Below are 23299 nucleotides of genomic sequence, written 5' to 3' on the forward strand. Positions count from 1 at the left end.
CCCTCCGAGAGCAAGATGGGATTCTTTGCACACTTGTATGTTAACATGTGTGTTCGTATGTACGGGGGGAGCACCCGCGCCTTATTATATTAGTGTAGTGGTAGTATCTGTGTGCGTGTGTGGCGGGCGCGCGCATTGTTCCCTTAAAATGGAGCGCCGGAAGGAGGGATGGGTGTATGTTCGTCCGTTAATTTCCTCTGATGTCCGTTAATTTCCTCTGATGTACCTGATTTCCCCGCATCCCCTGAACTTGTGAAGGCAGCCGCCCATGCAAGACGTGAAGCCTAGTGGCGGGCTGTTAAATTGCTGAGTTTTATTTAGGATTTGTATCGCACTTTGGCATGTGCGGTAATAGGCACGAATTTGTCGGGTGGGTTGGGGTGGGGCGGATATTGGGGGGAGTGTAGGGGAAATAATTACGGCGCGGCGCGGCGAGGCGGGGACACAGCAGGACAGCGGCGGGCTCCGAAATATGACAGCTCTGCCGCCACCGCGACCGTTATTGCCGTAGCCGCTGCCGCCCCAGTACTACCACCGTCACTGCTACCACTACCAACTAATTAATGCTGCTTGAAGCTGGTGGATATAAGTCTCGATTTTAAGTAAGGATGATTGGTTTAGGGTTGTCTATTCAGGCCCTCGCGTTATCATTTTTGGTTTAAACATCCTGCCGGCCTATAGTCCTGCAGAAGTAAAAAGGGGGGCGAGGCGTGCCGAAGTATGTGCCGTGTTCCGTTGCGCGCTGCTTTGTTGTATGTGTGTATGTATGTATGTATGTATATGTGCGTGTAGGAAGAAGTATGTGGGGGAAAAAGGGGGTTAGGCTGATTTAAAAATGCTATGTGTGTCACAGAATGACAGACAGGAAGACAAACAGGATATGGATTAAAGGCTCCTGTAGCGGCCGTTGTTGCCACCTACGGACGCTGGCTGCGAGGTGATGCGAGGTGCGAGATTTACATGCCTCTCGCCTGCAGCACCCCCCACGGTATTATTGCATAATGGTTATTCGCATGGGATTGTGAAACCGTGCCGCCGTCGCTGAGTGTCGTGCCGTGTGTTGTACCGGACTGAGTAACGTTGAGCCGCTCTGCGTCCCTTCCCGTGCCGCGTCTCGCTTTACGCTCATCGTTCAGCGCGTCGTGCCGCTTCACCTTGCGAGGCGTTACGTCGTCACGTGCCTGTCGCGTCGTACTGTGTTGTTGTATTGTTTTTTCACAGAGCTGGCATAAGAATTGCTGTTCTGGTTTGCTTATGCTTATGGAGGGGGGGGGAGTGGAGGAGTGGGAAGGGTTGGGTAGCGGGCGAGGGGTGAAGAGTAGAACGGATGCAATTTTTTACGATTTGTATGGATGGAATAATGAAATATTGGGTGTTTGAGGCTCTCACAGCGTTTGTCTCCCATGATGGCGGCAGACGTCAAGGCGAGCAGCTCGTGACACCCTGGGCCTCTCGCCGGCCCATGATCCAGCGGGCCCGGAATAGGGCTGCATTCCTATGGGCTATGTTTCTGGGTTTCGTAGGCCGGCTGGTAAAGCCAGCGAGCGCGCGTCTTAATTGTGGTAGCAAGAGAATAGCAAGAGAAAGAAGATGAAGAGCAGAAGTTGTGCACAGTGGTAGTAGTAGTAGTAGTAGTAGTAGTAGTAGTAGTAGTAGTAGTAGTAGTAGTAGTAGTACAAGAAAAAGTAGTAGACGTAGTAGAGTTCTCCTTTCCCCTTGCCCCGCGTTTTTTCCCTCTCGTATCTCTTAAACGGCATAGTACCGCTGTGCGAATGTATTCCTTGGTCACTGTCTCGTTCTAATCGTCCCTACCGGACGAGCCATGGTACTTTGGTTAGCTGTCAACCATCCTGTCGTACGGCAGGATGTCCAATGGAGATGTTAATCGCCGTAATCGTTTTTTGTGCGTGTTGTGGGCTGAAAAGTGGTAAGGAAAAAGCGTTTGGGATATGGTATGTAAGGCGCCATGCGTGCGCTTTGTTCCGTTACTGTTGTTGTTGTTGTCGCTTTGCTCCGCTCGCGTAACCTTAATGATATATACTTGGCTTGGATGAAGGGTTGTCAGAATACGTTCGTATCGGTTTATGACGGCACAATAGGACACGTTACATGGTACGGTCGCCGGCGGGAAGGGAAGGAGAGGGCCTGTTGGACACGACGCCGCACGGGGGGGGGGAGGGACCGGGTTTTTCCCACATGCGAGTTCCAAGCCTCTATTCATACGCGTGGACTTCATATAGCTTGCTGTCTACTAGCAGGCCGGAGGTCAAGGACAGGCCGGCGAGTGTGTGGGGGAGGGAAATCGAGGGAACCCCCATCCGCAGCTGGGCAAAGTTCCCACCCCCCACCCCCGCCCCCACTCCCGGAATACGAATGGCTCGCGAGAGCTAGCTGGAGGCGGTTGCGGCACATCAGCCGAGGCCGCTATGTCGTTCGCTCGCGGCTTGCTGTGCTGGGCCGGGCCTTGAAACTTCGCCATGTTCTCCCGGCACATAAGCATAAATGTCGCTCTTGGGGATGGCACTTTCCGATTGGTCGATGTGCTGATGGGTGGGCGAACTGTGGTGGTACAAGTCCGTGTCAGCAAGATCCACCCGCGGTGCTGTTTGATCCACGCGAAATCCCCCAAACCAGGAGCCTCGCAACCACCCCTCTGCCACCCGGTTACTGCGCCTCTGCTCGAGCGGTGGTAACCCTAAACCCCGAACCCGCATGGCATGGCCCCTACCGCCATCCTGGAGGGCTTATCCTCCAGCATTCCTACTAGCAAATGTTCTAGGTGCTGACTTCAGAGGCATGTGGTGATGGCGGTCAGGGAGGCGGTGGTGGCGTAGGCTCACGTATGGGCCGGTGGGCCGTAGGTAGCCTGGCAGCGCGAAGTGGCTGCTTGGGGACAGGGCTTGGCTGGTGTGGGACAAGGCAGGACTCCTTCACGACCTGTACACGTCCACTTACGTCCTGTGACCCGTCTTGTCCTCTCGCCTATCCTGACCTGACCTGACTACACCTGCGCTTTTATTGTGGGCTTACGTGTGGAGTTATGTTAAGCTGGCCTTACCTGGCCAGCGCCCACGTCAGTTTGAGATCACATCTCTCGCCCCGTCACTCGAGCGGTTTATGACCTCGACCGCGTTTTTGTCTTAGGTGCGGCCCAGCTAGGATATAGGGGCCTTACTAAATTTGCGTTGAGCAGTGTTTTTTCCGATGATGCAGAATCCGCAAATGGGTAAGATCTGCTGTGCTGTGCTAGGATGGAAAAAGGTAAGGATTTGTTGACTGCTTCAGCGGCGCCATGCAGCCAACCTGTGTGTCCGTGGTGTTTGGGGTCGGCCTCAGGGCGGCGAGAGGCTGCGTGTGGATGGATGCGGGCGGGCGGAGGATGTCTTGGCAGGAGCGTGCATTCACTCTACCCGGAGATGTCAGCATCAAAGAGCTCTACATGCTGCTGCCGCTGCCTCATGTTGTTGCTGCTGCTGCTGCTGCTGCTGATGATGATGATGATCATGAAAATGGTGATGGTGATGATGGCGTCTTTTGGTTGACGCGTCTGTGCTCTCGTAACGTTCTGCTTTCCCATCTGGTTTTCATTTGGCCACTTCCGCCCTCCATGGGATTTATAGTCGCGTGAATTTCTCCCAAATTAATACTTAACACCAGGAGCCGGGCCGCATGCGAAGGGGGCCCCAAAGAGATTGGAGTTTCAGTTATTGGAGCTCTTCTGGCAGCTTCCTTTGCTTTGCATGGTTCGATCGTTTGTCGCCCGGGTTTATCTGTTGGGTTCGGCAGGGTCTATACCCCATCGCCTGGGCTTGTGTTTTGACCCGTGCCATCTCAATCATTCCCAACCGCCTTTTGCGGTGGTTCGTTTCGTTCGTCCGGAACCAAGATGACGTGGGAAAAGAAGAGCCCGGCATGAAAGCGCCCCTCGCAGGGACCCCCTAACCATTCTGTGCTTTTATGAATTTTCAGTGTCTTCCGGGTCGGCAGATCCACCTTCCTTTCTCTCAAATTGCGATGATCTGGCGTTACGCGCACATTCGCGTCGTACGCTGGAGTGGGTTGTGACGTAGTAGTAAGGTATAGGATTTAACGGTATAGTATGGGATGGCGTGGGATGGTTTAGAAGTACTTGGAAATAGTTTGTAAGATTCGGGATCGCTGTTAATGCAATGTATGGTGGGGGAGCTGTCTCTTGCGTGTTTCAGGTATACTTTGCGCATACCCTTCTTCTTCTTCTTCTTGCGGCGTATTGTTTTATCGGGTTGCTTGTACGCGTATGTATGTATGTATGTATGTGTGTGCTGGTTACAGAGGGCTCCAGGTGCGTGAAGAGTATGTATGTCTGCGTATGCGTGTTAATAAAGCATCGTATGCATCGTCGGCCTGTGCCTTTCCGCGTCTTCGTGTGAGCCTAAGATGCATTGTGTGGGGAGGTAAAGACGGGGCGTCCTTGCAGATTTGGCACCTAGATCTTCTTGGGTTTGGGGCATTCAGGGGTATGGAGACAAAGAGGTGAGGGAGATAAAAGGAGAGAGCTATAAGAGGGAAGGAAAGGAGCTCTGGTTTGTGTGGGTTCGTGCGGGTGCGGGGGCCGGGGCACCAACACCTTCGTGAAAGGGAAGACTTCATGTGCGGTTCTTGGACTTGACTGATGTTTCTATCTGGTGACTGACTGGGGTTGGGAAGTCGAACCCAACGCTGAAGTCCCATTTGATGAATGCTAGTCAGCCGGCTGGTTGGGGATTTGTATGTGTGGAGAGGAAAGGGAGGGGTGAAAGGCAAGGAGAGGAGGAGGTCTTTCCGGCGCACTCGTCGGGTAGGCTGCTGGCGAAGAAGCTGGGTGGGAGTTGGCTGGCGGGGTGGTCTTACGGATGCGGGAGGGGGGCGCCTGCTGGCACGGGTCCGGGGGCTGCAGCCTTGCTATATGCCCCAGCGGCTGTCTGTCTGTCTGTCTGTCTGTCCCAAGACTCTGAAAACTAGGAGGGCCCGGGGACCCTGAGACAAGGGGGCCCTACCTCTATGCACCCGTTCCTAGGCAGGCAGGGGTATGGCGGAGCCGGACGTGTGTGTGTGTGTGTGTTTGTATGCGTGTGTGAAGATAGGCTTGAGTGCTTGTGGAAAAGGTTTATTTGGATGTGTGTGTGCGCTGTGGCCTTGCCGTGGTGTTTATTCCTGGCGCGGGGCTAAACTACGCATGCACGAGCACACACGGGTGAATACCCTGGCGCCTAGGGCCCGATTCCAGAGGCTTTTCCCAGTGACAGGCCCTTTTCCTAGGCTTTCGTTGCCAAGGATAGAGCCACATATTTACACACATACACACCTACGCACGTATGAGCGCAAACGCACCGGGGCCCTCTCCACCATGCGCAGCCTCCATGTATTGGAAATGCCATTTCGGTGTTGGCGTTTTCGAACACAACCTAGAGGTAAGCGGCACCACATGGGGACGTATATGGCCTCTTGCGTCGCCGCACTTGGAGGAAGAAAAAAGTTTTTTTTTTTACTTTTTTTCCGCCTTCGTGCACTGCACTGTGCGCCTGCTTAGTCGATGCTGGATGTTGGGGTACTGGTGCTGGCGACCGAGAGACAAGAGGAGAGAAAGGCAAAGAGGGGAATTTCCCTGGCTTCCAATACTCCCCTCAAGGCTCCCGTATTACCCCACGCTAAAACTGCCACCTGGCTTTCCTCTCTCCAGCGCTGGATGTGTGTTTGTCTGTATTTACGTGTGTGCGCGTGTGTTTTGTTGGTGGGCCGTTTGTGGCCCCGCGTAGTGCTGTCTTTATCTTATGCGCTGCACTCATGCTCAGCCCGCCTCGTAATTTGACTGCATGACTTTGGCGGCCAGACATAACCAGGCGCTGTCCACCATAACGCACATCATCGCACTCCAACGTGCACGATATGCAAACACGATTTACATCCCAACAGACGCGCACGTGCAGCATTACCGATGGATAAAAAATGATTTGTTTTAGTTTTGCGAGTTGTGTGAGGGTAAGGCGGGTGGGATACCACCTGACCAGCAGCAGCTCTTTTTCCATAGGATTGTACTTTTGAGGGTGTCTGAACGGATGTATGAATGTATGTACGTCCCGGAAAGTGGGGGGGGGCCCGCGAGACAGTGGCGTTGATCGGGGTTACGAGAGGGGCAATGGCGGAGCAACTTGAGTGAGGAGGAGGACGGCAAGTGGCAGCAAGGCAACGCGTGGTGGTATGTGGTGTCGCGGTATTGGTGATAGCGACAGTAACGCTGCTATTGCTTCTGCTTCTGATCTAATCTGATGATGATGATAATGGCGATAGCAACTGAAGGCACGATAAACGGTTAGTTGGTTGTCGGTTGGCGCATGGTGGGCTAATTGGTTAGCTAAGTGAGGAGTTGCTGCCGCTTGCGGCTGTGCTGCATCATCATCATCATGACCGCCGGGGAGATGGAGGAGGTTCATGACGGCGGGAAGTTCAAAACCTGGAATCGCGCCACTGCGTGTCGCTCTACTGCTTCGGTAATGGTGGTGAAGTGCTGTGGGGTGCTGGCAGCGTCTGAAGAGGGACCTGGGGGGAAATGTAGTGGCTTCGCCTTGGTGGCAGGCTTTTAAGGCGCGTGAATGGTTGAACTTTGGGTAGATGCACGGTGTCTGTGGGCTCAGAGGCGAGTACAGGGGGCTACGTAGCTTATGCACATGGCTTGCCCTGGATATACCGGTCTTGGTTCTCATCCTAGGTGCCCTGTGTATTATCGTCATCGTCATCATCGCTATATCGTGCAGTGGCAGCGGGGCAGACTTCCCGAGAAAGCATTTTCAGTGCCGGCGAAGTTGGCTGTCTCGCGCCACGGTACACATCGCCGTCCTTTCGGAGCTTTTCCCTCTTCGTCGGGTTCTTAGATAACAGCGGAAGAAAAGGTGAAGGTTGGGCTTTGCTTGCAGGGCTACTGTGTTGCTCCTTGTTTGGTGAATGGTTGGATGGTTGGATGGGTACAAGGAGGGACCAGATCGGCAGTTCGTTTTATCGTTTGGGTTGGTCGGTTCTGAGTAAGTGCAGCATATACACTTGTAGAGATGCACCACATTGAAAAGCTGGTTTGTCACGTTCTCGTCACGTGTATGCATGTGCGTTGGCGGTTAGCTCGTGGGCTAGCTTCATATCCAGCTTACGAGCTGGATGGCTGTGGGCTACCTGTGGCCTCTTCCTCTTCTTCGAAACATTGTCCCATATGCGCCCGGTCCTCCCGTTGGGTTTTCATTGGGATTGGCCTTATGGATTGCCATGAATTCTGTCGCAATGTCGATCATGCAGATCCAGAAAAATGAATTTCTGCGGCGGTTCGGAAATACGTGTTATGGTGGGTTTATTTTGCGGTATGTGCGTGCGTGTGTGTGTGTGTGTGTGTTTTACATGGGCATGCTGCCTAACAAGCCGCATCCGTGCGAATTTCGAAATGTACCGGGCAGATGTTTGCAGGCCTCGAAAGAGCTTCTTTCGCCTGCGGCCATTGCTGCTTATCTATATTCCTTGCTAGTTACATAAATCTAGCATGCTGTGGAGTTCCGTCTAAGTAGCGGGTTGGTGAAGCATTTTTTCATGAAGCCTTCTGGACAAGTCTGGACAAGTTTTTCCCGCGTGGCGCTGGGCCATGGTGCGTATAGCCCTTTTCATTTAGATTGCGCCAAAGCAAGATGGATTTGCGGGTTAGGGGTCCCAGACGTGATGAGGAGATATGTGGCCGAATTAACGTATAGGGGTTCAGCTAGATGTTCCTTTTCCTGTTTGTTTGTTTGTGCATTCAAGTGGCTGGAGGCTTGGTTTGGGCCTGGGGGCAAGCCTGCTGTGTCTGCGGCAATTGCGATCAATCAGGGCCGGTCAGGGTTGTGCTGGAAGTTTTTTTTTGTTGAAAGAGAAGTTGGTGCGGGTGCTAATGCTGGTGCTAATGCCAAGGCTCACGTCACCGTCGTGACGTCGAATGTCTTCCCCCACCGGGGCCAGCAACAGCAGCAGCAGCAACAGCTCTTCCGTGGGACGCGGATTGGGATTGGGGGCTTTGGTGTAGAGGGTGTAGAGGTGGATGGCGGGAGGTGGGTGGGACAATGAAGGACGGACTTCCTGGCTGATCGGCATTCCCTCCCTTCGCCAACACGTCACTTTCATCGAAAGTTTGGAGGTGAAGAGAAATCCATGATGGGGTTCGTCCAGAGGTGGTTCGGTAAAGAGGTGGCCTAAACGGGGCTTGTTTGGGTTTGACCACTTGTGGATGCATGTAACATCGAATGGTGTGCCGAACTTGCAGCATACGTTTCTTTTTCACCTCATCGCGCAGTGGGAGCTTTTCCGCTACCTGCAACGCGGCATTGCTTTTTGACCTTGCGCGCAGTTCTTTCCATGCAGCGAGCCTTAGATTGATAAAACTATGCCATCATCACTAAGGGGTAAGGAGGGTTCCGGAGAGCAGCGGTATGTACTGGCACGGCAGTGTGCTCACTCTAGCGGTCAAAACTATGAAATAAGCTATCATGCGGCAGCTCCGACAGATTTCGGTTTCGGTCTGACGGTGCATAGTTCGGAGCCCGGTACACCCGAATGATAACGACGCCCTTGCAAGGACTACAAGCGCCAAGATCATAAACCAGTTTAGGTGCAGATACCCTTTCAGAGCTCAGGCCTACGTTAGAGCCTGAGCAAAAGGTCCTGCGCATTTGCGCATCCTCACGGGTCCATGGGAAACGTTTGCTGTCTTCAGACCGTATGCTTGTTCAGGCATATTTCGTCTTGGCACGAAGATACAAACTTTTTATATAGGTACAAGTTTCAACACACTGTTCCATACAGTATCAAAGCTGAATCGATACCGGTACTTGGAGCGACCTACATAGCAAAGAAATTGTTTCGGCGGCCTCCACAAAGCCTTTGAATTATTGGTGGAGAATTTTTGGTGGCCACAATGTCATAAACCTGAGTTTAAAAACTTTGAACAGATTATATGCTGGCTGCGGCGTTGTGTCATGGCCGTTGTAGGCAAGTACGGTTAACTGGCCTGTGGCGGGCCTGAGCTCGAACATTCGTTAGGGTCTAAGGAAGGACATGTTCACATGTAGACGAATCAGGGTTGATTCATGCGAATTGGACTCTGAATCGGAGCCAAATGGAACCTACATCGGAGACAATTGGACCTAAATCGGAATTGGGGTCTGGGGGGGGTTCTCTTGGGGTATGACTCGAGGTAATTGATGAAAACCTCCCCTCCGTTCCAATAAACTGTTACTCATAATTACGTCTATGATGATACATTTAACAATTTCCGGTTGATAAATTGCACAAAGCGCACGGAGCAATCTTCGCCAATAGTTGCAGATATGTATAAGCCAGGCAATAGATTCCGTCGCCAGAACGATAGATATATTGTACTGTTCTTAGATAGTGCTGGTTTGCCTTGGGTGGTGATGGGACGCAGCCGTGGTGCATCAGCTGGACGTGGTGGCATCTCACGCTTTGTTGGCCGTGCGGCAAATTGCATATGAACACGGTTCATGAGGTCGACTCGAATTGCACTTCCAGTCATACTCCAATTGGACTACATGTGATCCCCAACTAGCTCCTAAACATACGTTAGGCTCCGAACCGTAATTTTTGCGCTCGTACTAGGTGTGCTAGATGCGAGTCCCCAAGGCGAGAGGCCACGGCCGCAAGTTTATCTGGCCCGCTGACGGCGCGAAGTCGCGGTGCGGACGGAACTGCTGCCCCATCTGTGGCCCCTCTGCCTCGGCAAAGGCCCCCCGACACACTCCGACATTCATCGGACACACCCGTATGCGTTGCTGGGGCTGTATCCAGCTTCAATTCGACATGGTGCCATAGGCGGCAGTCTAGCGAGGACCTCTGGACAAGTCGAATACGCATGAGGAGCCCCTTATGGTTGCGATTCTAGGATACCAATACATTAAGCAGCTAATACAGATATCATATGTTCAGCTGTTTCGCCGTATCCATGTCACATCATGCTGTTCAGAGGGGTGATTCTTTCGACTGCCATACGCTGTGTTCAGAGATAGAGATCAATAAAACATGCTTTTGCAGCCTGAACCGTAATAGTACTTATCATTTCGTCTGCAGTCGGTTGAATGGATCCCATTTCTGGGTACTCCACTTCCGCTAGGAAAACCCGCCGCCTAAGCTTGCGGAAAACAGGGGAAGAGTTAAAAGACTCAAACCTAACGGAAGATCTCCTGCAGGCTTGTAATATACAGTCTGTCTGTCTATTACGACCTAAACAGCGTAATGCGCTGGACGTTATCCGTCATTCCGGCACCAACTGCTGTAATCCTACGGCAGTTATGCGTATGCTGTATAACAAAAGCCATGCTGTGCTATAAAGTAATCAAAGCAAATATTTTTTCTGGAGTTCTTTTGTGCATATCGTGGGGTTGTGCGGCCCGGACTCGGCCTGCTCGGTGACCTGGAGTTCGAGACCATCGCGCTTACCCTGCGTTATGCAGCGTTTCGCTTTCACGTCAAGGCTCAGACTTGCACAAAAGGTTTGGTATTCAGCTGCCATGCATACGGAACATGTCATGTTGTTCAGGTTCTCTTGACCAGCTACTGACGGCCTCTCTTCAGGTTTCAAGAGCGCATCAAATTGTTCTACAGTCGACTACCATGGCGACAGCGTCAGACGCAGGAGCGGACAGGTATAATCTCAACAGAGCCATTCCTTTGACACAGCTCACGTCACCTGGGTTAAAGCCTTCCCCAAGACCCCCTATCAGCACCCCTATCAAGCCCTTTACCGGGCTTCACCGCACAATTCAAACCACGACGACCTCAATACCTAAACCCTTCCCCCGTCTCTTCCAAACTATGTCTTTACTTTCGACTCAAATTCCATTCTTCTGTGGGAGCTTTGCTTCATGCCCCCAACCCCACCGATAACTGCCAAAGTATTCCTCTTCATAGCTCACACATCTCGCAATTTACCTCAATATAACGGCTATGCTTTTGCTGTCGACAATACTAATACATTTTTATCTTGCTGCTGCGCTGTTGTTGTTGGTGGCACTCATCGTCCTGTGCTGTCCAATGACGCGTGCACATTCCTGCTCGCCGCCGCTGCAGCAGTGCGCGCTCTCCATTGTGGACCCCGGTCAAAATCGGAGAGGTGCAGCTATCGCACCGCATCGCAATGAGCCCCATGACTCGCCTGAGGATGACCCCCGGCTCAGAGCTGCCCAATGATCTGGTCGCCACTTACTACGAGCAGCGAGCCTCCAAGGCAAGTATTCGGCGGCCCTTCAAAACCAAACAGCTATGGATGTTGGAAAATATCTCCTCTCTAAAATACCTCCTTGACCCTTTCGATAGGATTCCCACCGTCCATCCCCCAGCTCCCGTTTATCGCCGCCTAACGCCACAATTTTGTGAGCGATGCCCCCCCGTGACAAAACACGTACGTGTGCAAAACTCGAGAGGCACACGCTCTTCTTATCCACATGGCGTGTCCAGGCAGTTCCCTCAGCCCGGTAACCCTCCCGCGTACAAGTCAGGCCAGATCAGCACCCGCCCCGCACCAAACCCTGCTTCCTGGGGCCCCTCTCCTCTGGCCATTCCCCGCAACCACCACGCCCTCCTCCAAACGGCTCATCCAAACTGATATCCTCCAGGGGGGCCTGATCATCACGGAATGCGCCTACGTTGTGCCCGAGGGCCGCGGCTACGTCCGGTGAGCAGCGGCCCGCCCTCCGCGTGCTGGTCCACCTAGTGAGATGAGATGAGAGGACTCAGAGAGAAAAAAACCCAAATGGCCCCCTCACACGATGACGTATCGTAACGGCCATATGGCTGTCCAGATGGTGACCGGATAGCCCGTTGTAGAGTTGGAGTAGAAGACTCGCGAATGGCTGGATGGCTGGCTGGATGGGTGGGTGGATGGATGGATGGATGGATGGATGGATGGATGGATGGATGGATGGACGAATGGCTGTCCATATAATATATAGTTGCCGTTCTGAGCGCGGGCAAGCGGTGACGGTCCTGGCCTTCCCCTTCCCCTTCCCCTGGCGCTATGTAATAGACGTGCAGTGAAAGTGCTCATCACAGCGCGTTTTAATAGCTGCTGTGTTTTCTGCCTGCATGCTTTTACCCCGTCCCTCTGAGCCGTTTCCCGCGCCAGCTCAGCCTTGCTAACCCTCCTCCTTTCCTTTCCCTGCGACCCCCCCCCCACCACTGGCCCAGGGCGCCTGGTATGGCCACTGACCCGCAGGCGGCTGCTTGGCGGCCCGTAGTGGAGCGAGTTCACGCCAAGGGAGGGCACATCTACATGCAGCTGTTCCATGCGGGTGAGGGCTGTGAGGGCTCTCCGGCGTTTGGGGACACACGGCGGCCGTGAAGGAGACGGAGGCCGGGGTGGGGTTCGGCAGCGCCGTTTCGCAGCCAGCCAGCGACCCATCTCCCGCCTTGCTGTCTGGTGCTGCTGCTACCCTCTCTACCGCTCCTCACCCCCTTCCGCCGCACTCCTTCACATCTTTGTTTTACTCCTTGTCTCTTTTCTCCCGCCGTCACCCCACGCACCCCCTCCTTCCTCAGGCCGCGTGTCACACAGCAGCCTGGTGGGAAAGCAGTTGCCCGTCTCCGCGAGCCCCGTGGGCATGGCAGGTGCGCTCTCCGGGGCGGTGGTGGCCTTGCGGTATTGATTTGAACCCTTTGCCCTACCCTTTGATATCACGATGTAAAGTTTACTCCCCAAGTAATTTTGTACGTTTCGAGGTGAGCGTGCAGTGTGATGCGTGTATAAATGAGAAATTGACGCCACGTTCTCATGTTGATTATTACCAGGTCAGCTGTACGTTGAGGGCGGTGTCAAGCAGGACTACGAGGTCCCCCGGGAGCTGACGACGGCGGAGGTGGAGGCCTTGCCGAGCAAGTTTGCGGAGGCGGCCGTGCGGGCGGTGAAGGTGAGAGGTGCACTGGGCCGTCGGGGCAGATGCGTATCCACTTTTGCTGACACCAGGTAATCGACGCGATGTGTGATTATATTTTTTGGGGATTTTAGGGATTAAAAGTTTTACATTTATTACGTTTTAAGCTGTGTATAGTTTTCAGGCTTAGGTTTACTGGATGTTATGTTTCAGCAGCTACCATTTGCCTCTTGCGCGGCAACCAACCTCCCTGCTCGGGCCGCATGCAGCTGGATCACACTGTTTGTAATCATAGGATGCTTGTAGTCATATAGGTTTCATCCGCCTCCCTCGCTCGCTGTTTCTCCCACCTCCTCCTTTCCCGACTTTGGCCCAACCCTTCCCCCCCCTCCAACCCCCGCAACCCCCTCCTCCCAGTTGGGCGGCTTCGACGGCGTCGAGCTGCACGCCGGCAACGGCTATCTGCTGCAGAGCTTCCTGGCCAAGAAAACCAACCTTCGTACGGATAAGTACGGCGGGTCCATCGCCAACCGATCCCGCCTGCTGCTGGAGGCGATTGACGCGGTGGCGGCTGCGTTGGGTCCGCAGCGCACCGCCGTGAAGCTGCAACCCGGAGTCACATTTTCCGACCTTATCGAGCCCGAGGAGGACGTGCGGGAGGTGGGTGCGGGCCTGGGGTGCAGGGGGGTATGGGGCTGCGGAGGTTGGGGTTTGGGGCCCGGCGGGTTTGGGGCTGCAGGAGGACGAGGGGTTTGCGGGCTGTTATGGGGAGGAAAAAGTTAGGCGGACATTGGAAGGTGAGGGACTGTGAGGTTCGTTTTGCAGAGGGCGGAGACGCGCTGCGGAGAGCTCGAGGCGGCTTGCACTGCTGTGGTGTAGGTGTACGAGTTGTAGGTGTACGTGAAGGTTGAAGTACAGTAGGAAGGCAGTACCTGATTAAGGAATTCCGATGAAGACCCACACGTTTGCTTTTGGTAAGCAATAACCTGCAACCATACTCGCCAGGACTGGTCAGTGAAGAACTCCCTTAGTATTCAATTCGATCCTAGGGTAAGGTTTGTGAGGAGTGGTAAGTCTTGTGTATGCGTTGTCTTGGCCCTCACCGCGCCTTGGCCCCCGCCCGGCGCCGTGCCGTCCCACCCCCTCCACCAACCGAACCACCAATACCTAAAACCCGCAGACACTGGACTATTTGGGTCCGGAGCTGTCGAAACGCAAGTTGGCGTTCGTTACGCTGTCGAGCCTGAACGGGGAGCCCTATTACAAGTAAGGGTTCTGGGCCATGTGTGCGCTTTGCGCGTGCCGGCGTGTGTGCTTTAAATTTGCGTGGATGGTGTGTAGTGTATTGTGGATTCAATGACACTGGTTTGGTTGGCGCTTTATGGTACTGCGTCGTGCATTTTAAAGGACAGGGACGTCTACCCCCGTGTACCTGTGTGCCTCTTTCCTACAACCTTTCCCACAACGCAGGAAACCTCCCTCGCCTCCTCCCTGTAAAAAAATGCCTCCTAACCTCAAAAAAGGATAAAAAAGGATAACTCGTCCTCACCTAGAACTTAACGCCGGTGGCCCTGCACGTCACATTCACCAACCTCCCTTGCAAAACAGGTTTGCGGGACTGCAGGCCCCCAACGTGAACTTCGACGTGTTCCGCGACTTCCGATCCAAGTACTCCGGAACTCTGGCCATCAACGGCGGCCTCGGCATCGAGCAAGGTGTGACGGGGCGAGCAATGAGGGAGGGGGGGACTCAGTTGCAGCATTGCGTGCTTCGATATGGGTGTAATAACTACACTTCTAAGTCGATGTGACATCTCTTGAGCCCTCTCGTACTGGACCATGCTGCCACGTGCGACGGCACTTCCATGCCGGGCACCTTCCGATATTTGTAGAAGAGGAGGAAAATGCTTCTGTGCAACCCTCCCCCTCAGTCTCACCCTCCCCCCCCCCAAAGTCCCACCTTTGAAAGCCGGCCCGCGCCGCTGTGTTCCTGGCAAACAGGGGAGCAGTACGTCACCGACGGTGTGGCTGACGTGGTGTTGTACGGAGTCCACTTTATCGCCAACGCCAACCTTCCTGAGCTGGTGGCGGGAGGAGTCAAGACGGGCGGCCTGAATATGGGTGCGTGGAGGGATGGGCGCCTTCAAATTTGATGAAGGATGCGCCCGTGACTTCTATCCATTTACCCGTCCACGTATGCCAAGGCCGGTGCCACCCAAGGGCCCTGTCCCCTCTCGCTTAGGGCGCTTGTGCTATGTAGAACAAGTCTTGTAGTGGCCAACTCTGTTTTGCCTTGTGCCAGCTTGTCGGATTTCTTAATACTGGGCGCCAGGGGCTGGTTGGGGCGGAAGGTCGTCAACTCGTGTTGCTTACACGCACGTCACATAACACAAGAATGCGCGCGCATGTCCGTACCCATGCCGTACATCCATCTTGCTTCCGTGCAGGCAGCTACAACGCCAAGGTGTGGTACAGCAAGGACCCAGCTGAGGATGCTGTGGGCTTCACCGACTGGCCGCTGGTGCAGCCACCCTCTTCGTCGCCCTCGGCCTGACGGCTGTAAGGAGGGACATGTACGGCCGGGGGTTTAGGTACATTGCTTTGTCTGAACCCAAAGGAAGTGTCGCCTCAATCGGCCTGCGCACACACTATATAAATTTAAGAAAGGAGCTGCGGTTGATCAAGGTAGTGTGGTAATGTGCGTGCTGTGCGGGTTTGTGATTTGCAAGTTCGTAAAATAATTGGCTGTCCTGGACAGGCAACGGTCGTTACGATTCCCGTTGCCATGTCGTCGTGTATGTATCGTCCGCCCAAGTGATATCGAAAGGTTCCCAGGATACCGCGCTGGTATAATGCCTGTTATGGCAATTCGGAGGGTGACAGTTGCGAGGCATTACATATATCGGATTGCATTTTCGGCGTCCGAAGATGGTGCCGCCTCTGCTGCATGAGGCAATGTTGTCGTGAAACTGTGGCGATTTGAAATCCTCTTTTCTCGGGATACATTAAACGGCGGCGGCGAGGCGGTCGTCTGCATTATTTATGTGACATTATTGCTCGCGATGTATTCGATGGGTTGGTTTGCGTTTGAGATTAGAACGTCGAAACTGAGTTGCAGTTCGTTAACTGGCTCCTGATGCCGTGTACGCGCTGTCGCATTGTTTGAGACTGCCAACGCAGGCCTGGTGACGTATTTTTAAAGTTGGCTTCACGCAAAACGCCCCACAAAAGCGCCGGACCTACCATACACAAACAGTTCACAACGCAGTTTAATTGCAAAATGGATACGTGCGAGTAATCAAGAAACATGCGTGAAACATGCATTTGTCCCATGGTCGCCACGCCGCCATCTGGATCTGTATTTAAGCCTCTGTAGTGCTCACACAAGGAGCATAACTTACATAAGTCGTCTCGCAGCACGATTTGAACATCTCTTACCGGCCATCTTTCCCATCTACCGGAAATGTCATTACCCAGGCAGCTGACATTAGCAGTCCCCATTGCCCAAATACACTCCTAAACACAATCGACCCTCTTCCATCTAACAGCCCTCCCTTGATCCCCTCCTCCCTCCCACACCCCGTGCGGATGCCTTCCCACTACAGCCATTACAGCCACTGCCGATGCCGACGACCCTGCTCTCGGGACACACCATTCATCCTGCTGCATCACCATCATGGCCCTCGTCATTACCATCCCCCACACGCACTTATATTGACTGCAGAAGTTTGGGTGGTACCGGATGCAGACACTTCAACATGCCTAGCGTGCCACACCCTCGAGACGCTCCCTCGCCGTTACCCAGGGGGGGGGGCAGCTCACCGCCCTCCGGGTTTCACGTAAAGCAGACATGCAAATCAGTCAGCCCTCAAAGAACGGCGCTGCTAGAGCCGCTGACCGCGCTTTGACTGGACAGTCTTTGTGGGCCCTTCCTCCTCCTGCGCCTCCTCCTAACTATTTCTTACCCGAGGAGGTGACGTTGAACTGCGGTCCAAAAGAAGGAGGAAAAGAGGGGCACAACGTATGAGATGAGGGAGCGGGAGAAGGTGAAGAGCGGGGGAGGGGAACGCAGCCAGGCGAAAGCCCTTCGGGCCCGAGCACAGGGGGCAATTGTTCAACATGCGTAGGCATGTGGCTTAACTGATCCTGACTTTCGTTCGAAAGGACGGACAGGCAAAAAATGGCGACACCTGGGCGCAGGGGTCATGCTCTTGCGAACATTTGACTAAGGACACCTTGATTATTAAATCGGGTGTCTCTGTCCTCCAAATCCCCTCGTCCCTCCACGCCACGCCACTCCATTCCCCCCCCAAACATCACTCCGTTCCCTCCTCCCCCACCACCCCACCTGGATATAGATGATATCCCCGTCCTCCACCACGTACGACTTGCCCTCTTGACGGTACTTGCCAGCCGCCTTCACCTCCATCATGCTCTTGCTGGTGGCCAGAGAACGGAAGTCGTTGTACGACACTACCTGCGATGTGGGCGCAACCGCCGCCATCGTGCATGGGGAGCATGGGTGAGATTTTGCATGCACGCCTGGCTTTTCTGGACAGATCTATGCTCACGGACTAGCTGGCATGGTCGCAGCTGGCATGGCCCTTTCATCTCTTTCCCGGGCTTCCCTCTCCCGTCATTTCTCCGCAGTGCCCGTCAACCGCCTCACCGCAGCCCACCCCCCTCCCTAACCCACCCAAGTCCCCAAGCTCAACCCACACCTAATTCCTCTCTCCCCTCCCTCCCTCCCTCCCCTCACCTCGGCCTTGATGAAGCCCCGCTCCATGTCCGAATGGATTACTCCCGCAGCTTGGGGCGCCATGGTGCCGCGCTGGATGGTCCAGCAGCGAACCTCCGTCTCACCCGCCGTGAAGAAGTAAATCAGGTTGAGCTCCTTGAAACCCTGAGGAGAATAGGTGCGGCGGAATGGAGGACAACAACTGGAACAAGAAATACACGCACACTCATGCACGCACTCACGCATGCCAGCACTCCGTACTCAGGTCACAGACTCGTACCCGCAAATGGATACGTAGTAATGCGGGGCGGCCACCACAATCCTGAGCCGCATCGCACTGCATGGGTTGCCCCCGAACACCGGGGGGAGGACCAGAGACAGGAGAGGGCGCCAGGACCTCCGGTCCATACCTGCACGACCATCTTTGGCAGCGCCGACACAGCTCCCCCGCTAGCGTCCAGAAAGGCCTTGCGTCCATCCGGGTCGTCCCTGGTGGCCCACAGCTTGGACTCCCACTCCACACTGAAGGGTATCAGCACACCGCCACCGTGTTCCTGAACGCGAGAGATCGGAGGTGGGGTTGAAAAAGGGTCTCATGTCGCCCGAGAGGGGAAGGAGGGAACGGAGGGAAAGGAGGGAAAGGAGGGAACGGCCAAAAAATGGAAGTGCGAAAAGGTAAAAAGATTGCGAAAAAACTGCAAAAGAAGCGAATGTGTCGAAATATGAGGAGGGGGAAAGGGGGGAAGGGGGGAAGGGGGGATGCAACGAAAAAAGAGCTGTTGGGGGGAACACCGAACCATCGTAAATATACAATTCCGAGTTGTCCTCCCAAGCGCCCCCCCCGAGGGCCTCCAAGAGCCATTTGGAGACAACCCCATCACGATTGTTCTGATGGCCCCAGACGAGTTTCACACTAGCTTGTGGCTCTTAGGAGGCTCTTGCGCCTCTGCTAGCTCGCATGGGCACTCGTTTCACCTCTCTGGGTAACGCAACCGAGGTGTAATACACACACACACGCATCCAAGCATGCCGAGTTAAGTTATATACACGAACGCCGCAACTCGCGACGTTTGTATCAACGATGAACATTTAGGGAAGCCACCGATTGCCATGCCGGCACCTGGGTGGAGCTCCAGGGAGGCACCACTCCCAATAAAAGGTAATAAAGCGATTTCCCATAAAACGTAACAAGGCAACCAAAACTACTGAAGCGGTACAGGACGTGCACCCAGCGGCTGAAGGGAAGAAAGCCATCACCGCCATATGTGGGGGCGGAATGACAGCGAGCGGATGACAGCGGGCGGGGATAAGCGCTTTCCTGGATCCAAAGGCCCTGTCGTACCTGAATCCAGGCGTGGATCTTGGCCAACCACTTGTTCTTCTTGCGCACGAAGTCAGATGCCGAAAGGTTCACAAGGTACACGACGGGCTTTGTGGTGATGAGGTTATCCAACTTCTCCCGTATCAGCTCCACCTGCGTGAGGTCGTTCGTAGAGGTTAGTCGACGGCCAGGACAACATTGATAAAGTTTAGTCGACGGCCAAGGGCGAAAACACAACCGAGGGGGTGTGTGGTGCGGTGTCTTCTCCCTAAAACTCATCCCCTCCTGCCCTCCCTCCGCCCATGCATACATGCATGCATGCGTGACACCCCCTGCGGCCCTCGGCAGTCTACACCCCTCCTAGCCTTCTCTCACCTCTTTGCTGTTGAAGTCGCCACAACGGACCGGCTTGTTCTCCTGCAGTGGGAGTGGGAAGAGTGCGTGCAAGAGCGCGACATTGCGGGCACAGGTTTGCACGTGCTTGTCAAGATCCACACACCACGAGGTGCGAAAGGCGACCAGAAGGGCGATACGGATGGGCAACGTGATCACGACAAAGGCGCTCTGCGCAGCAGCATGGTTGCCAGCCTGCGTTTCACCGGAATCCTCAACCCTGGACAAGACACGAAAAGAGCCAGTCACGCACACTCGACCATGAAGGGGCCTGCCTCATACACGGTCAAGAACAACAAGGGACAAAGCCCCCCATCATATCGAATCTCTTTGTCCGGATGTAGGAGTACCCACTCTGTTCTACAGGAATACGGCCCTCCTATACCACCACCTGTATAACCTAACGTCCGGCAACAACCAGCCGTATCAGAGCATCAAATGCCCTTGCCATCCGACCGGCCTCACAGCAACCCAGCCTTACACCCTCCGCACATCCACTCTCTTCCACCCCACCCCACACCCTACACTCTTTACACCTGCAGCATGGCCTTGACCTTGTCGAAGGTGGTGGTGAAGGCCAGGCTGATCTTCATGCCCTGGCTCTTCTTCACGTCGCGGAGCTCCTTCTCCTCTGCCTTGGTGACAAACTCCAGATCTTTTTTACAGAGCTCCATCTGGGGCGAAGCGGGTGTGGCGGCGCGGAGCAGGCAGTTAGGGGGAAGGTAAGGGAACCGGACGCGGCCCGAGCGCAACCTCCTGGGGGAAGGTTGGAGGAGGTTGATTGTGGCATTATGAGGCGGTGATTACGGGGGGGGTTTAAATCATGATCATCACCACCAGCACCCCCGCAACAAGCGTTATTAATGACGGCGCACTTGACGGCGCAACCGCGATTACCGCGAGGTCCAGCACCGCCAGATGGGCCCCCCACCTGGATCGTCTCCAGATCCCGAATCGGATCCACGCTGTCGTCCACATGTACGACCTCGTCGTTGTCGAAGGCGCGAACCTGCGGAGGCCGAATGTGGGTTACGGCGGGAAGACGAGGCCCGGGAGGGGCGGGATGGGGCGCCGCCATGCCACGGCACGGCCAAGCCGGGGGGTACGTGTCAGGGGTTCGCTAGGGGGAAGAAAGGTCAACCGGGTCCAAGGTTCGGAGGCAGGAACGGGTTTTACGGGTTTAGTCCGGGGAAGGATCAGGACAAGCACTGGACAGGCACTACGCCACCAGAAGCGGCCCATGAGGTCGCTCCATGAATGGTCACCCAGCTAGAATGCCAGGCAGCCCTCGGCATTTTCCCGGGGCTGGTGCCAGATGCCAGGTTCCTACCTTCCTACTTCACCCATTCAACTCAACACATGCTGCCAACATAATCTGGCAACACGACCGAGCAGGACCCCTTGACCAGGCGCACAGCACTCCCCGCGCACGCCCATCCCACAGCCACACGAATCACTCCCACCCGGACAGCCTCACTTCCCTAGGCCCTTTTCCCCCTAGACGCCCACACCCGCACCCAGCCCTGCTCCATCGACGCACCACGTGGAAGATCCCGTCCACAGCTGAAATGTGCGATAGGAAGGCATTGCCCAGACCCGCACCCTCTGCAGCGCCGCGCACCAGCCCAGCAATGTCAGTTATTTGCAGGTAAGCCGGGTACCTGAATGTTGGATTTGAATTGAGGGGGAACGTATGGGGGCTGACGACCCAAATCGACCCAAATCGCCCCGCCGGCAAAAACCGTTACGCTGCACAGCCGCCACCCCTCCCCGCTCCCCACGAGTCAGGACGGGATGATGTCCATCTCCGCGGATTAGAGATTATCCCGGTTATGTGCTACTCACATGCTGGGGGGCTTCCACAAGTTGCATAGCCAGTCGTACCGCTCGTCCGGTACGGCACATCGGCTCTCGTTGGGGTCGATGGTGCAGAAAGGATAGTTCTCCGCGGCAATGTTCTGTGGGGTTGCGGGCCCAGAAGGTGGTCACCGGGCGGAGGCTGAAATGCGGATTTTGAAGACGTGGGAGTGTCGGGAAAGAGCTGCGCTTTGTGCGTGCCTCAATAACCTGATCTGGGTCAGGTGGAGAGATGAAAAAATATGCGCAACGAGGTGGGCTTGGCGAGGCGCTAGAAGACAGCATGCATGCGTGGGCTTGCGAGGTGGCGTAGGGAGTGCGCGCGATGCTGTTCCTGCGGGTGAGGGTGTCGTGACGGCGGTGCGGCATCCCTCCAGAAGCGGATGTGCAATAGCAGTGTTACGGAGCCGGTTTGCAGTACACGAAAAAAAGAGGAAGGGGGATAAGATCTAGTCGTGCGACTACAGTGCCATTTTGAAAGCGATGGCAGGGGGTGTAAAACACATAAAACATAGAAGTGCGTCATGGGCAGCAACGACCGTGGACCAAGGTTAAGTCCACACGATTAGCACACCTGCTCTGTTAGCAAGTTGAACAACGAGCTCTTTCCCACGTTGGGTAGGCCAACGATACCCATTTTCAAGGAGTTTCGGACCCGTCCGAAACGGGCGGCGCCTTTCGGCTCAGACGCTTTGGCATCAGCTTTAGGTGGCATCTTAGACAAATGATCAACAAAGGTGCAACTAGTACAATGTACTCGCGCGGAGCTTGTTGGCACAAACTGCAGATTTGGGCGCAATTGTGTCCACAACGGTCAGGAAGTCGGCAGCCAAGCAAAATACTTGAGCCTAATAGGGAAGACCCTTTTATTCCGTAGTTAATGTGGCATAATACAAAGTCTGCTCATGGAGGTCAATGCTTCAGCTCATCGTCCATTCCGTTTGCTCGTCCCAATTTCCTTGCTTTCGTGGGTGACGATCTTATGAACCGCGTCTATTCCCACCCTATTTACAAACTATCTATACTCCAACAGACCAAATCCCAGGCCAACATCCAGGCCAAAATCTAGCCGTGCAGCTGGGCTTCGACATCCCATGTTGAGGGTTGGACGACAAGGAGTACTAGTACCTATAGCTCCTATAACAAGGAGCCATAGGAGAATGCAAGGAATAGTATTACCTATACAGGGACCTCACATCCCTACCCTGGTCCCTTCCCTTCCTAGCAACCCCCAACACCCCCAAAAAGGTGTCTTCTCCCTGGACCCTTCCATTCCTAGCATCCCTTCCGTCCCCCGGGCGGAGTGAGGCCCCTTGCACCCTTCCATTCGATGATACACCCGCTAAAGCTGCCGCGGTCTGCCTCACCGACCGTGCACGGCGCTGATTGGTGGTGGTCGTACATGACCGTCCCTCAATACTGATCCCATTTAGGCCCCGCTCTAATATTCGTTCATTCATGATTTTGTGCCGCATTAAAAATGCTCAGAAACCACGCCCCAGTAGGTCTGTCTTGTGCCTTCATCTGTAGGCCATGGGTACACTGCACATAACAGTGCAGGGGCGTACAACGCATCAGGGCCTAGGGGGAGCGCTAAGCGTGGTGGATGGCAGTTGTACCGGCAACGGATTGAACTTGGACAAGTATGCAGGCACAGCTGACGCTCTGGACGCGGACCTGCTGTGGGAAGTATCATCAACTGCAACACGCCTGGTATGGGGTTACGAGGGTTCCGACCGGCACCTTAAAACACGCGGGCCCCTTGGTGAGCCCTCGACGACCGGCCAATGCCAACCCTGCAGCTCCCCCTGGATCCATATCAGAAGAAGACACCTCTACATCACACATCTACACAGATTGCTGCTGCACCAAAAGGGGCGATGTTGATGATTCCTTGCCTGGACTAGCTGTACCTGGACCAAGTCACCGGGTTAGTGGCCTGTTTGTTAGTGGTCCGTGCCCTGGTCTACTGGAGGAGTTCGGGCTAATCCGCCCTGTGGTCATATATTGGTCGAGGCGGCTGCCGGATTACCGGGCGCAAGGCCGCAAGTATGTTGCCGCATTCGGTACTCCTGGACGCCGCGGC

At 54.7% G+C, this 23299-nt stretch overlaps 2 protein-coding genes across 2 annotated transcripts; one reads left to right on the forward strand and one right to left on the reverse strand.

Moving 5' to 3' along the window:
• Window positions 1-10413: 10413 nt before the first annotated feature.
• On the forward strand, window positions 10414-16122 carry VOLCADRAFT_106009 (uncharacterized protein). Its single transcript, XM_002953530.1, has 12 exons — window positions 10414-10529; window positions 10612-10682; window positions 11110-11263; window positions 11652-11710; window positions 12223-12326; window positions 12574-12642; window positions 12823-12941; window positions 13323-13565; window positions 14086-14171; window positions 14514-14620; window positions 14906-15025; window positions 15352-16122. Exons 1-12 carry the CDS (start codon window positions 10485-10487, stop codon window positions 15456-15458), a joined length of 1284 nt encoding a protein of 427 aa, XP_002953576.1. The 5' UTR covers window positions 10414-10484; the 3' UTR covers window positions 15459-16122.
• Window positions 16087-21928, reverse strand: VOLCADRAFT_82356 (uncharacterized protein; the record flags this gene model as incomplete). The annotated part of the gene is made up of 11 exons (XM_002953611.1): window positions 16087-16888; window positions 17253-17381; window positions 17664-17807; window positions 18053-18196; window positions 18985-19116; window positions 19339-19380; window positions 19893-20030; window positions 20288-20365; window positions 20897-21017; window positions 21202-21314; window positions 21788-21928. The coding sequence occupies 11 exons, from the start codon at window positions 21926-21928 to the stop codon at window positions 16859-16861; spliced, it is 1212 nt and encodes a 403-aa protein (XP_002953657.1). The 3' UTR covers window positions 16087-16858.
• Between the last annotated feature and the right edge of the window lie 1371 nt (window positions 21929-23299).

This window comes from Volvox carteri (assembly GCF_000143455.1).
Source record: "Volvox carteri f. nagariensis unplaced genomic scaffold VOLCAscaffold_37, whole genome shotgun sequence".
Classification (NCBI taxonomy): domain Eukaryota; kingdom Viridiplantae; phylum Chlorophyta; class Chlorophyceae; order Chlamydomonadales; family Volvocaceae; genus Volvox; species Volvox carteri.